The sequence below is a fragment of the Colobus angolensis genome, unplaced genomic scaffold, assembly GCF_000951035.1.
Source record: "Colobus angolensis palliatus isolate OR3802 unplaced genomic scaffold, Cang.pa_1.0 Scaffold14, whole genome shotgun sequence".
Classification (NCBI taxonomy): domain Eukaryota; kingdom Metazoa; phylum Chordata; class Mammalia; order Primates; family Cercopithecidae; genus Colobus; species Colobus angolensis.
The window spans coordinates 9,709,140-9,724,520 of NW_012114488.1; the positions used below are offsets into that span (position 1 = coordinate 9,709,140).

The 15,381-nt window shown below is 44.8% G+C and overlaps 1 protein-coding gene across 2 annotated transcripts in view; it reads left to right on the forward strand.

Annotated features, from left to right (window-relative positions):
* Window positions 1-236: 236 nt before the first annotated feature.
* Window positions 237-15,381, forward strand: part of RPS6KA2 (ribosomal protein S6 kinase, 90kDa, polypeptide 2) — a 445,332-nt gene continuing 430,187 nt past the window's right edge. For both annotated transcript variants that reach the window (XM_011934953.1, XM_011934954.1), the window contains exons 1-2: window positions 237-683; window positions 4,414-4,473. In XM_011934953.1, coding sequence (XP_011790343.1) covers window positions 621-683; window positions 4,414-4,473 — 123 coding nt within the window. In that variant the 5' untranslated portion in view covers window positions 237-620. The remainder of the gene's footprint in view (window positions 684-4,413; window positions 4,474-15,381) is intronic.

A 15,381-nucleotide genomic window follows, 5' to 3' on the forward strand; every position in this document is an offset into this window, starting at 1 on the left:
GAGGTGCGGCAGGCTGGGGAGGTGGGGAGGGGTGTGCGCGTGCTGGGGGTGGGGGGACAGACCTGCCGCACCCGCCCCGCTTCCCGCTTTCCTAGCCCTTGGTTGCTATGCAGTTTCTATGGCAGCAGCATCCTCAGACTCAACTTTCACCCTCATTTAGAGCCAATTAAGGTAAAATAGTGAGGGGAGGAGGGAAGAGCATGGCCAGGGAAGGGAGGGGGAGAGGCAGGAAATCCAATTCGAAGCTGCAAGTGCAGCGTTTACTCTGCCAAAGTCGCAGTACAGATTCTGAAGCCGCAGCGCCGTCCCCTCCTTTCCTGGCCCCAGCCTGAGCGGGAAGCGGCAGCAGCTCCCCAGAGCCCTGGCTTGGCAGGGAGGGGACGGGCACCCGAGCAGCCATATTGCAGCCCCCCGGGTCCCTCCTCCCGGGCAGCCGCGGGCCCCGCACTCACGACCTCCTCTGGGAGCCGGATCTGTCCTCTCCATCGCTGCCACCCGCCAGCCTCTGCGTCCCTTGACTTCTGACATCCCTTCTGGCCGTCCCCCTGTGCCGGTCTGAAGCTGTATTTATTTCCCTTCTTACTATTAATACTTGACCAGCAGAAAAGGAAAGTTTAAAAATGCCAATCGCACAGTTGCTGGAACTATGGAAAAAGATCGAGGTGGAGCCTATGGAAATAGAGGTGAGTGCAGGAAGGAACGCACTTTTCACAGCATTCTCAAGAATCAGATCTCCACAGCCAATGCATTGCTCATTTACTATAATCAGCTCATGTTTATGAGGTGACTACGATGGGTCAGAGTTGGGTGTCCAGTGTGTGTGGATGTATATGTTGCGTTGTGTATGCACATGGATAAACATTGCGAGTGTACACACGCACGGCATTGTGTGTGGTGTAAATACGTTATGATAATGAGTACAAGAAATAAATTGTTGCCCTTAGGGAAACTTCAGGATGCTTCTTAAAGTCTGTGTAAGTCTTAAGTATTCCCGTTTCCAAACTAATCTGCATCAGTTTGATTTTCCTTCAACAAGTGGCTTTAAATTAGAAGCCTTCCATTTGCTACAGTGAAAGATGAAACCAGAAGGCAAAAATCAATGATGAATCAAGGAACAGAGAGCATAAAGATAATGTGATCTTACACGAAAAAAGATAATGCAACCTTAAAAGGATGAATGGTCAGATAAAGAGGTGTGATTAAAGATAAACAGAAAAGATAATGAAATCCAAGTGTTTTGCCCATCCCAGGGCTGGTGGGTGTGCAGGAATCGCTGCTGAGAGTTTTTCACTCCATGCTTCCTTGGGGACATGCAAACCTCTGCTCCACGGAATCTGATTTGCTCTATTTGAATTGGAGATGGTCAACATACATTTTCCTAGGAGAGAAAGTTCCCCAAATTTATTAACATCTACTACATTATTAGATATACCTGCTCTGTGTTTATAGCAACTCAAATGGCATTTAAACATGGCTCACTTTTCATAACTCACCAAACCTCAAAATCCAATTTAATTTTTGCTTATCTCCTACTCCCAGCACGGTATTTATAAATTCAATGCTATTTTAAATTTTGTTTATTTTTATATGTATGTCTTGAGATAGTCACCTAACATAACTTTAAATTGAATTAGAGATTCTGTTTTAGAAGAGAATTTACTTAATGCCTCATATTGAATACTTGCCTTGGAAAGGCAAACTAAATAATGCTTGACATATGTATTGATGTTTAATAGAGATTGTTGGGCATAGCACAGACATTAAAGTCCATTTGTTTTAGATGGAACAGCCCAGATACTGCTGCTCACGGACAGTACCTGAGGTGGGAGAAAGACGACACCAGGGCTCCTTACTGTTACTGATTCTTCTGTTTGTACATGGGGTTGTTCTTGATTTTGAGGACGATGTCTTGGAAAGATCCAGTCCCTTACTGCGGTTGCCATTTCAAGTCTGTTTTTTCTGAGAGAGATTCAATTTTTTCTAAATATTGAATTAGTGAATGAGCAAGTGATCAGCTAGAAGTTCTTTTCTCATTTTCTAGTGCTTCCTATAGCCCTGCTGGTCATCGTCAGCACATTTGCTTGTGCTGAAGCTGGAAGGTGCTCAGCCCTCATGAATGAAGGGTTCGTTCAGAAGGAGGATTCCGCCCTGGGCTCAGAAAGGATGGGAGACAGGGGACAGGGGCTTTACAATTCCAGGTGGGACCTTGGTCTTCACATTATTTCCAGTGACCAAAGCCACGAGGAGCAGCTCGTGTTTCACGTATTTCTCAAATTGCTTATAAATGGATCGGCAATGAATAGATTCACATGATTTGAAAAGTATGCCATGAGCCTAGAATGCACTTGCAAGTGGCAAGAATTTGGAGCTGAGTTGACTGATAGCCTGCCCTGCCTTGCCAGCCACAGGAGAGGGCAGATGGTAACGGTTTTGAGGAAAATGGGATACATTAAATAGCCCCTGAAGCAAAATAAATTTTTTTCAGGCTTCTTAGCTAAATTTTTTCAGGAGAGCATAACTGGTGGAGTATGGACAGTGTTAAATTTCTATTTACTTGGAACCCAGAAAACCAGAGTTCTTTCTCTAGAAAAATGAAAGCTTACATATTAACAACCCTGAGGTACTTCAAGTTTCTGAGGAAATTTCCAAATCCACAAAATCGTCTGTTTTGGAATTCAGAGGCTGATTTTACTCTCTAGTTTTGTCCATGTTTTATGTTGTATGGTATCAGAATAACTCACATATCAGGAAATGTGGCACAGCTATATGGAGCATATCTGGCCTCTGAACTCTAAATTAAATGCCCTAAAACCCTTGCAGGAGGAGCCTGCATGCTTTTCTCATCAGAAAATCTGCTAAGAGATTTTAGTGCTTATTTTTTAGTGATTTAGTTTAGATTTTAGTGCTTTAGTTCCTTGCTGTTATGCAAATGTGACACGGCTGATGATTGGATTTCCAGGGACAAGAATCAGCATTCCTGGATTCATGTTTTGCTCTAACCACCTTTTCGAGTTGCTATCCTTTCTGGCCTGTTTTCTCAGCTGTCGTCTGAGAGAACTGAACTGAATTGGGTCTGAGGTCCATTGTACTAGAGAACACTGCATACAGTTTATACAAATGGTAGACCAGGGGAGATTCATCTGATTGTCCAGGGGAAGTCTTTGTGGTTCTCTGCGTTGTTTTGAGATATTTCAGGTGATATAAGTTACCCATAAATGGGTGTGTTGACAAGGAGACATACTAATTAAGAGCCAGAACCTCCAGAAAACCCCTGCAGAATCTAGCATGAAAAAGAAACATGTAGTATTTCATGAATTACATTCTGGCAAGTTGAAGGCACGTCTCAAATGCAGGACTTTTCAATCATTGCTTCCAGTGGGGTTACAGCAGCCAAGGGCATGCTTTGGGGGAAAGACAAAATGGGAGACATGATGAGTAAGGCAAGTCCATTAGCTAGTCCACAAGGTATGGCTGACCCATTTTATTTGTGTTCTTTTGGAGGAATAAGCATGATTTTTTCTCTCTGGGATGTCATAATACATTAGATTGAGAAAGAGAAAGCTCCATTTTTAAACAATGCAGATCAAACATGATTCTTTGAAGATTCATAGTCAAGCTTGGATAGAGATGATTTATCTCCTGGCTACTAGGTGAGAAGATGAAACTAGAAATAGTAATAATGACAGCAGTTCACTCTGAGTGTCTACTGCATAACAGCCCGTGCTGATGGCTGGCTGGTGTTCTTCCATGGAGCTCTCCCCACATTGCTAGGTAGAAGCACTGCTGGGTCTCCGAGGCCCAGGTTAAGCAGTTGGCCCCAAGTTGTTAAGTAGAAACCAAAGATTCAGACCCAGATGGATCTGCTTAAACCTTGTGCCAACCACAGAAACACTTGCTTTATGTTTTATGAGCTGGGCCTCATTTCTTTGCTAGAATCCATTCTGCCGGCACTCACTCGGGACTGTGATTTGGTTCCATTCTCATGGGAGTGGTCACACATGCCTTCACTGCTCCTCTGTGCTTCCACGTCAGCTCCGTTCGTTTTTTAGCTTCATGAAAATCCATGCCTTCTCCACTGGCAAGAATCACCTTGTCCTTTAGATTCACCTTGTCCTCCTTTAGATTGTGCTGTAAGTCACACTCACTTCATTGATTTAGTCGTTTGAGTTAGTGTTTAGTCTGAACACTCCTTGCCTTACTTACCACCTGTTGTATAAAGGATCCATCTTGGGCATGAAGCATCACACAGTTGCACGTAAATTTGGGTGGGAAGGGACGGTGATATGGTTTCCACGTCTTACAGAACTCATGGGGAATATTTAGTTAGTACTTTTTCATATTGGAAACCTGTATGAGGCCATCTACAAACACATGGCAATGCTAACCATCTTTAACATCTATCTTTGTTACCAGACCACAGAGGAGGATCTCAACCTGGATGCTGAACCCGCCACAGAAGACACTGCAGAAGAAGTAATTATACATGTTTTTATTACAGTCTGCTTTGTTTGGGGAGATTGGGCCCAGAAGGTAGTGAAGGGGGAAATGAAAGTTTGAAATTATCTGCAAGCAGTTATTTTAGTGACATGTGTGTCTCAAGACATATACACGCACAAATATATATACATGCACATGTATATATTATGTGCTTATTATATTCAGTAATCTCCCTCAAAAGGAATAGCTGGAGCATAGGAAGGAAGGCTGTCAATCGAGGTAAAGTTCGTGGTCTCCTGGCACGGGTGCTTGTGAGGGGCATGGTGCATTAGTACCAGTCAAGGAGGCCTGGGAGTAACCAGCTGGTCTGGAAGGCTGATGTGGGGCTCCCCGTACTGTGTCATGTGACACAGCTGCTTAAAATGTCTGATGAAGTGTTCAGCAGAGCTGGGGAGAAAAGTGGATTCCATCTGTGGAAGCTGCCTTTCCAGTGGGCGGAGAAGAGTCCCATGGCCTGTAGGGGTTGACTGGGAAAGAAGGAAAGAGAGACAGAATATCAGCCTGAGGTGGACATCAAATGGAAGAGAAGAAAGAGCTCTTGCTGTTGCAGGCTGTGCATTTCTTCATTTTCATGCCATGCAGGAGCTTGGGCCTGACCCAGGCAACAGAAAACAGACTTAGACTTTAATAAAGTAAAAGTATCTCAGCAACACTGGTGTTCTCAGGGGAGATTTTGGTAACAATAAGCATGTCCATCAGGGAGACACTGGACACAAAAGAGCTAAATTCGAAAGCTGAGTTGAGGCTGTAGTGAAGGCTTTGTAGTTACACAGCCACACTTCCGCTACTGGGAAAGGAAACGTTCTCAGAGGTGGCTGGAGCCATGGGCCATTGACTTGGCCATTAAGAAGACTGAGTCACTCAGCCACATGCCACCTGCAGCCAGAAAAGTTAGAACATTTGCAACTCTGTTGACTTTTTAAAAATAGCTGGCAGATATTGTAGACTGGAAGGGCTGAATCGATGAACATTACTGGTTTTAGAAAATGGTCTGCTCAGATGCTGAACGCTGCATTTCACTACCATGTAAACCTATGCACACCAATGCAACATTTAAGCCAAGTGTCACTGGATCTTAGCATCCGATGACATAGTCCACTGGTTAAATGAAGAAAAATGGCGTTCAGCTGCCTTACATTTATCCAGCTGCCTTTCGGTTCTGTGCGTGTTCACTGATGTGGGAATCTAGAGTCCGGCTCTCTTCTAGCTGTGCAGCAATCCAGCTGCATTCTTAAAACACTACCCTTGGCCTGGCCTTGTACCTTTGCATCCCCTGGGAGAGTAGACAGCGCGACTTTTGCCAGTTCCATGAAGGTCAAAGGGTAGGGAGACATGAGGCAGTGACTCGCCTGAAAATATGATGCTCAGTCTGATACTTGCAAAGTGGTAGGAGTGGGAAAGGAAGGTGTACCCTCCCTGCAAATTCATAAGACAGCAAATTCATAAGGCCAAGGGTTTCAGATAAATAACTGGCTATCATTTTTCAGAATACTTTTCTAGGCTTTCGTGGGAACTCTGATTTCCAGGGAACTTAGTGCGTTTACTGCAGGCAGACTAATATGATGACTTAGTAGTTGGCTTCAGGAGGCTGTCGACAGGGCCCTGAGCCAGGATGGGTGCAGCAGACTCTTCATTCTGCTAGGTTCAACTGGAGCAGCAAGATTCCGTAACACCATGTCCTGCTGCATTCAGGCTGCCGCAGCAGAATGCCACACTGGGAGGCTTCTACACAACAGAAACGTATTCTCATAGTTCTGGAGGCTGGGAAGCCCACAATTAAGGCATGGCAGGTTTGATGGCCGCTGAAGCCCACTTTCTGGTTCATGGCCAGCCTTCTTTACCCTGTGTCCTCGAGTGGTGAAGGGGACAAGGGAGCTCTCTGGGGTCTCTTTGATAAGGATACTAATCCCATTCATGAGAACTCTACCCTCAAGACCTAATCACCTCCCAAAGTTCTCCCCTAACCTTTATTGCTAGGATTTTAACATGTGAGTTTTGGAGAAATACAAACATTTAGACCATAGCACATTATATGCCCAAAAGTGCTTATACACAACTAACAAAAAATTCTTTACTTCATTAACGATATTTATTTTTTAAGAGCTCCTAGTCTCAAGTTATCTTGTTCTCTACATTTTTGATGGAAATCTAGATGTGAATCTATCATAGAATGTAATGAAAGAAACCAACCTCTTTAAAACTTGTTTTTGATAATGGAATATGAGATGGAGGAAATTATTACTGTTTCTGGATGCTTACTGTATCTGAATAATAGAAAACCAGTATATCTTTGCATCTTAATAAATGAAGGAATAGAGTTCCAAACAGATTTTAGGAGTATTTTGCAGAACTGTGATATTGATACTTAGATACATTTACAGTATTTGTGGGAAGAGTGAGAAAATACTGGAGGAAATTACTTGTTTACTTGATGTTTCTGATAGATGATCCTGAAAACCCAACATGGAATTTTTTAGTCTAGCTGCAGATGAATGTCATTTGAATACTCTATGATGTTGTTTAAGTTTTGTTAGAGACAAGCTTTTGACATCCTTCTTGGCCTTCAGAGTGGTTATTTGCAAGGTCTTCTCTAGGTGAGGGATTTATGGCTCAAAAGCCATATTCTGAACAACAATCACAAAACCCTTTTTTTTCTTTCTTTTTCTTCTTCTTCCTTCTTTCTTCTTCCTCCTTCTTTCTTCCAAATGCAGTTTTGTTATGTGGATATATTGTGTAGTGGTGAAGTCTGGATTTCTAGTGTAGCCATTACCAGAACAGCACGGTACCCGACTTATGATTTTTCACCCTCGCCCCCACTCCCCCACTCCCACGCTCCCACCTTTTGTAGCCCAGTGTTGACTCTTCCCCCTATATATTCATGTGTGCTCATTCTTTAGCTCCCACTTACAGGTGAGAACATGCGGCATTTCTGAGTTATTTCACTTAGGATAATGGCCTCCAGTTCCAACCACGTTACTGCTAGAGGCATGATTTCATGCTTTTTTGTGGCTGAATAGTATTCCATGGTGTATCTGTACCATATTTTCTTGATCGAATTCTTTGCTGTTGGACACTTAAACGTTGATTCCATGGCTATGCTGTTGTGAATTGTGCTGTGATAAACACAAGCGGAGGTGTCTTTTTTATATGATACTTTCTTTTCCCTAGTGTAGATACCCAGTAGTGGGATTATGGATCAAATGATAGTTCTGTTTTTAGTTTTCTGAAAAGTTTTCATATGTCTTTTGTAGAGGTCATGCCAATTTACATTTCCACAAACAGTGTATAAGCGTTCCCTTTCTCTGCACCCTTGCCAACATCTGTTGTGGTTTTTTTTGATAAAGAGAGAAATTTCGTGGCAACTAAACTGATAGTTTTCATGCCTGTTGCCAGTCTGAACACACATGACAAAAAGTCATTTAGGAAAAAAAATCATTCAAGTCAGCGGCAGCTTTCCCATCATTGATTCAGCCAAGAATATTTATTGATAATCTGTAGGCCAGGCATTACCGTTCATGTAAAAGAAGAAAAAGGTGAGCGAGGCTTGCCCTGGAAGAGCGCAGGAGGCGCTGTGATCACTCCAGCTTGTGAGTACTTTCACTGATACGAGTTTCGTGGTGTAGGCTTCTCACATAGTTTTCGAAATGTGGAAGGCATTTGGGATAGATCACGTGTGATGTCTAGGCACGTGATTCCTCACGTTCCAGTTCTGTGCAGCTTCCGAGAAGGTGAGTTCTGGTGAAGGTCCAGTGTGAAGCGTGGGTGTAAGACAAGATACCTGTTCTCGAGCTTGGGTGTTCCTGCAATACACCTTTTTATTCACCATTACTGAGGAAATGGCCTCCTCCCCCAAGAAGGCAGTAGCAATGTGGGGGAGTTTGTGTTAGAAATTCACGGAACGGGTGGATTCCCGGTCTAATTTCATCTGACGCATCACAGGCAGGCATCCTTCCTATTCTGAACAACCACCACAAAACCCAGCAGCTTCTGTCAGGAAATACTTCTTTTAGGGATTACTTGAAGGGCTCCGTGTAGTGATGTCACAGTCATGGAAGAAAAATCTGAAAGGAGAATGACTCTGTGAGCAGGCGAGGCCCTGGCTCCCTGAGGTTCTGGGCTCTCCCCATCCTACCTCCCTCCTGCAGGCTGTGCGTACGGAGGCAAAGAAGCACCAGGGATGAGAGTGCCTCCATGAGGCGACAGCTCCGTGGGGGAAGCAAGCTCATGGCTCGCCTGGGGGCTTCCCTGAAGGCCTAACTGGGCGGACTTGCTGAGGGTCTAGAGGCAACTTGCTGTCTTGTTGCCTGGGAACCTGATCGGGACGTTGGGCCAAGTGTGCTCAAACGAACCTCACAGCCACACTCATGAGACTTAGGTGGGCACAATGCCGAGCACTGATCTGCGTGGGATAGGACGTGGTGGCGGCGGCGCTCGGCCAGTCTCCTCTGAGCTGCTGTGCTGGTGGTTGGGAGGGCTGACGCTGTCCTGATGGAGGAGGAGAGCCAGCTCCAATGGCTTTGGGCCAGGAGAGGCCCCACCTGTCCACTTCCACGGCGCAGAGGTGAAGTCTGTGCAGTGCCAGGCAGCCCGCGCCTCCCAGGTCTCTGTGCTGTTTTGTTGTATTTGTTCCCTGTGTGTTCTTAGATTCATAGATGATTTTTAGGTGAGTTTTCATTTCACGAAACAACCTTTGAAAAATATTAGAATTTGTTGCATGAATTCAGTTTTTTATTTTTATGTTATTTAGACACAGGGTCTCACTATATTGTCTAGGCTGGTCTTGAACCCCTGAGCTCAAACGATTCTCTCGCCTTGGCCTCCCAAAGTGCTGTGACTACAGGCATGAGCCACCACACCTGCCCTGTTGCATGGATTTTTAAAGTGCTTAGATTTCAGGGTTATGTTTATTAATAACAATAGGACCATTTTCTTGTTAGGTCAACTCTAGAAAACCAGATCTAGATGCTATTGAAAATGTTAGCATGATTCCACTTTATTTCCTTGTGGCTACTGGAGTACTTTCCCTTTCCTCTCAAATTTTACTATTTTTGATAGCAGAATAGAAAGTATCTGGGCCGGGGGACAGGGCAGGTGGTATTTCCTGCTGTCACCATCAGTTGGCAGGACACAGCTACATGGGGATCACAGGGTTTCGGCTGCCAGATGACAGTCTCTTTGAGCCAAGGAGGATGCTGAAGACACAGCACCAGCTGAGAGGTCATAGAAGGACCCTTAGGCCTGGGCAGGCAGCCTCCTTACAAGGGCATCCAGGGGCCCATGGGCAGCTCAGGGCTGAGCTTCTGAGCATGTCAATGTGGCCTCCTGCAATGCCCAGCTCCCGGAGTTGCCGAGCGGTTGCTGCTTGGACCCCTTGATGAGTCCCCTGGTGAGGAGGAAGGCCAGGAAGAGACTCGTGGCTAACAGACAGAAAGCGGGAGAGAGAGAGCCAGCCAGGGTGTATTCAGGAGCTCTGGGCCAAAGCTCCAGCAGGATATGGCCCGGGACAGGCTGAACTGCCTGTGTGGCCACATCATCTCTCCTGTCTCTGCAATCCAGACAGAGTTCCATTGTTCCTCATTAAAAACAAAGAAAAACAATCTAAACTGGTTTGAATAGAAGTGAGACAAGGTGAATAATGAAGCCCAGGCACTAATGAAGCAATTAAGAGCAATGCAATTACGGTTTAAAAGAAATAGCTACTAGATTTGAAAGAAGAGTGATAAAACAATCTTCCAGTGCTTGCTTATTACCTTCTGTGAAGCTGTCTCTGTGGCGACTCTAAAAACTGGTGTTATGTAAGTCACCATGATGGTGTCAGTCTATTTGCATTTGGATTTCTTACTGTTTCTCTGTCCAGCAGACAAGAATCACTTTAGTCCTTGCAGAAATGCTAGAAAAGGGTAGGGGAAGCATCATGCCTTCTGGAAAGGGGGTGATGTGGCTAAGCCACTGCAGGCCCATCTGTGTTTAGACGCACTGTGGGGTGGGTGAGAATAACATTGGCTTCATGGAACATTAGCATTTATTGAGGCAGAAAAAGAAGAGAAATGTATGATTTTGTAAAGAAGATTGGGACAGCATATCATTTGATGTGTAAGTGGTAATTATTTGCAAGAATCCACAAAAGACAAGAAGTCTGGCTCTTGTCATCTGCAGACATCACTCCTGGTTATTCCTTTCTCACGAGTGTTTGTCATTTGTCATTCCTGGTCAGATGAAGACAGTTTATAGCTCTTTTCAGTTTCTGGGATCCTCATTTTTCTGCTTGTGTAACAAAGTCAGCCTTTGCACATTTCCCAGAGTGCTTTCTTTCCCAGAAGAAAAGGATTACTCAGTGCGAACGGGAACATTTTCCAAAATTGTGGGCACCAGCTGGAGACCATGTCCCGTGGTCTCAGAGCACCAAATCAGGAGCCTGGAGTGGAGCGTTTGTTGCTCGCTCCTCACACATGGCTCCAGGGAATGGGCACCAGCAAACAGCCTGTGGGGCCTTCCTTGTAGCCTCTGGGGCAAAGCAGTAAGTGTCTCCGCAGCCTGGTGATTTTATTGGGCCGGGGGGGCAGGTCTCATAAAACACCGGTTCTCCAGAAAAAATTGTGCTCATCCGATGACAGCCAAGAATCACTTTCTGCATTGAGGTCGTTGCTAAATCATGAAGCAAAAGACCCAGTGAAAGCTACGTTTTGTCTGTGTCTGGTGTGCAGAGCAGCAGGTTGGAGAAGGCCATGAGATCCAGTTTGGGTGTCTGGAAGGCCTCCCAGGTTTGAGCCCCTGAGGACTGGTAGCATGGCTATCCTCCTGCCTGCAGAGGAACAGCTGTGAAATAACAACCCGACTCTTGACGTGTGCCTGTTTTTCACGCCTCGCACCCTCCCTCAGCCCTGGGAAGTGGGCAGGGGATCTGTTAGTTTTCCCCCATTTTTCAGGTGGTGAAATTGAGGCATCACAGATGATGTAATTTGCTAAGTATAGCAGGGAATTAATGAGAGGGAATTTAAACAAAGGTTTTTTTCTACAGACTTATTTTCTCCTAGAATCCTTCATTTCTCCCAGCATATTCAACATTGGGGGCAGATTTTTTATTTTTGGCTAATGCACTCAGGTCATGGGTCAAACCTGGTGGCTCAGTCCCTTCTGTTCAGGCCTTATCTCAGTGCTACAGGCATCTCTGGTCACAGGGAGGGTGCTGGCCACGTCTGTCCCTCTGTGTCCTGTCGTCTCCCTCCTCACCCACATGTGGGGGAGCCCACACCCAATAGGTGCATCCCCTGTGAGACCTCAGAAGCATCCTGAGCTTTCCTGAGGAGGCCGCAGGGGCTCAGATCCATGCCCCCGGCCGAGGCTGCGTGGAACTCACAGGACCTTCATTGCCACACTGAGACTCTTTCTCCTCTTTTTCCAAAATCTCCCCTCTCCACACTGGAAAAAGACAAACATTATTTCTTTATGTGTGCATAAAAATCCAGGGGGTTTTAGATGGAGCTGTTTTAAGAAATTATACCTCCCCATTCTCTGGCTGCTGTCTCGTCATAGGTGGGATGTATTATTCATTTACAAGAATTACAAAATCATCTTATAGTTTATTAATCCTAAATGGATAATTTAATTGTGGTAAGATTTATATACATACATAGGGTTTTTTTCTTAATTGAGTGGATTTTCCCCCATAGATAATGCTGTGTGTGTTTGGGTAAGACGCAAGGTGTCGGAAAATTGTATAGTTTGTTATCCTTCAGATATTTTGAAGTAATGGGAAAAAAAATCCTTGTACCCTTGTAACGTACATGCAGCTGAGAGCTGGGTGTGGAGACAGGCTTGGCAATTTATGTGAGTCTTAAAATTCTCTAAGGAATCATGAAGACATGTTTTTCCAGGATATATAACCCAAACATCCCACTTGCCAAATGCACATTGAGTAGCCACCGTGAAGGAAACGCCTCCGTTCCAATTCTCTGGCGGAGGCCCCGTGGGCACAGCAGAGCCAGGCATGAGTGCCCCTGGTTCCTGAATCTGGAGTCTCACACTTCTCTGGCGGAGGCCCCGTGGGCACAGTGGAGCCAGGTGTGAGTGCCCCTGGTTCCTGAATCTGGAGTCGCACACTTCTCTGGCAGAGGCCCTGTGGGCACAGTGGAGCCAGGCGTGAGTGCCCCTGGTCCCTGAACCCAGTGTCTCACTTCTGTCTGATATAGAATAGATGGAGCAAACCCCATAAAACCATTTCCAAAGAAAGCGAAGGTGAGGATTCAGTGAGCTTGAGGAAACGGCTGTGAACACATGCTGGGTGTCAGTCTCAGGCCACACTCTGCGCTAGGCATGTGGGACTGAGTACTCATAGGGTGCAGCTCCTGTGTTGGGAAAGCTCATTCTACATGAGGATTTAGCCACGGAAGTGCATATCTCCAAGTTAATAGGATAAACATAGCAACATCCTTCTTGAAATGATGATCTCATGGATATCCACGGGCGGGGGTGGCCTTGGGCTCCTCCACTGCCAGGTACACACTTGGTGGCTCAAGCTGATCCACCCCTGCCTCACCCTCCCTTCTCCTTTTATTCTTCGGGCAAAGTCTGGGGAGTGATAGCTGTGTGTCTGGCCCTGTGCTGGGCACCAGGATTCCATGAAAAGAGTACAGGTCTTCTATTTTAGCATCCTTGCAAGTAAACAACTAACTCAACAAGATGGTTTCACATGGGGGTAAGCACTGTGCAGAAATAGGGTGACAGGGAGTGCTCTGGGTGGGCCACACCGGCAGAGGCATGGGGCATGGTTACCGTAGACTTCTCTACCCAAGCCACGTTTAGACTAAGACCTGACTGATGAGAAGAAACCAACCAGCAAGACCCGGGGGTGGATTGTCCCAGACAGGCAGACCCTGGCATGGCTGGACCAAGGAAGCCTGAGCTTGGCTTGCCTTCAGGAACCACATGCAGGCCTGGGGCTGCCCAGGCTGGCCTGAGATGCATGTGGAGAGGAGAGTGATGTCAGGATTTGAGGTCATGGCAAGGTCTTGGATTGGATTCTTTTTTCCTGGAAGCCTTTTGGGATTTCTAAGCAGGACAGTGATGGGACTCCATTTTTTCTATATATGTGTATATATATGTGCATATACATATATATGTATATATATTTTAACTAATTTAAAATATACAATTCAACTAATTTTTTAAAAATTAATTTTTTGTTTCAATAGGATTTTGGGGAATGGGTGGTATTTGGTTACATGAATAAGTTCTTTAGTGGTGATTTCTGAGACTTTGGTGCAACTATCACCCAAGCAGTGTACACTGTACCGAGTGTGTAGTCTTTTTTCCTTCAGCCCCCCTCCTAGCCCTTCCCATGAGTTCCCGAAGTCCATTGTATCCTTATGCCTTTGTGTCCTCATAACTTAGCTCCCAGTTATGAGTGAGAACACACAATGTTTGGTTTTTCCATTCCTGAGTTACTTCACTAAGAGTAATGGTCTCCAGTTCCATCCAGGTTGCCATGAATCCCATTATTTCATTCTTTGTTATGGCTGAGTAGTATTCCATGGTATATATACCACAGTATTTCTTTTTTTTTTTTGAGACGGAGTCTCGCTCTGTCGCCCAGGCTGGAGTGCAGTGGCCGGATCTCAGCTCACTGCAAGCTCCGTCTCCCGGGTTTACGCCATTCTCCTGCCTCAGCCTCCCAAGTAGCTGGGACCACAGGCGCCCGCCACTTTGCCCGGCTAGTTTTTTGTATGTTTTAGTAGAGACGGGGTTTCACCGTGTTAGCCAGGATGGTCTCGATCTCCTGACCTTGTGATCCGCCCGTCTCGGCCTCCCAAAGTGCTGGGATTACAGGCTTGAGCCACCACGCCTGGCCACCACAGTTTTTCTTTATCCACTCATTGATTGATGGGCATTTGGGGTGGTTCCATATTTTTGCATTTGCAAATTATGCTGTGCGAGTATTTTTTGGTATAATGACTTTTCCTCTGGGTAGATACCCAGGAGTGGGACTGCTGGATCAAATAGTAATTCTACTTTTAGTTCTTAAAGGAATCTCCACACTGTTTTCCATAGTGGTTGTACTAGTTTACATTTCCACCAATAGTGTAAAAGTGTTCCCTTTTCACTGCATCTATGTTAACATCTATTTTTTTTTATTTTTTTAATTATGGGCATTATTGCAGGAGTGAGATGATACCACCTTGCGGTTTTGATGTGCGTTTCCCTGATAATAAGTGATGTTGAGCATTTTTTCATATGCTTGTTGGCAATTTGTGTATCTTCTTTTGAGAATTGTCTATCCATGTTCTTAGCCCACTTTGATGGATTATTTCTTATTTTTGATTTGTTTGAGTTCCTTGCGGATCCTGAATATTAGTCCTTTGTTGGATGTATAGACTGTGAAGATTTTCTCCCACCCTGTGGGTTGTCTGTTAACTCTGTTGATTATTTCTTTTGCTGTGCAGAAGCTTTCTAATTTAATTACGTCCCATCTATTTATCTTTGTTTTTGTTGTATTTCCTTTTAGGTTCTTGGTCATGAACTCTTTGTCTAAGCCAGTGTCTAGAAGGGTTTTTCCAATGTTATCTTCTAGAATTTTTGTTGTTTCAGGTTCTTAGATTTAAGTCTTTGATCCATCTTGAGTAAATTTTTGTATAAGGTGAGAGATGAAGAATGAGTTTCATTCTTCTACATGTGGATAGGCAAGTATCCCAGCATCATTTGTTGAATAGGGTGTCCTTTCCCTACTTTGTTTTTGTTTGCTTTGTTGAAGAGCACTTGGCTGTAAATATTTGGCTTTATTTCTTGGTTCTCTATTCTCTTCCATTTGTCTATGTGCCTATTTTTATTCAAGTACCATGCTGTTTTGGTTACTCTGACATTACAGTATAGTTTGAAGTCAGGTAATGT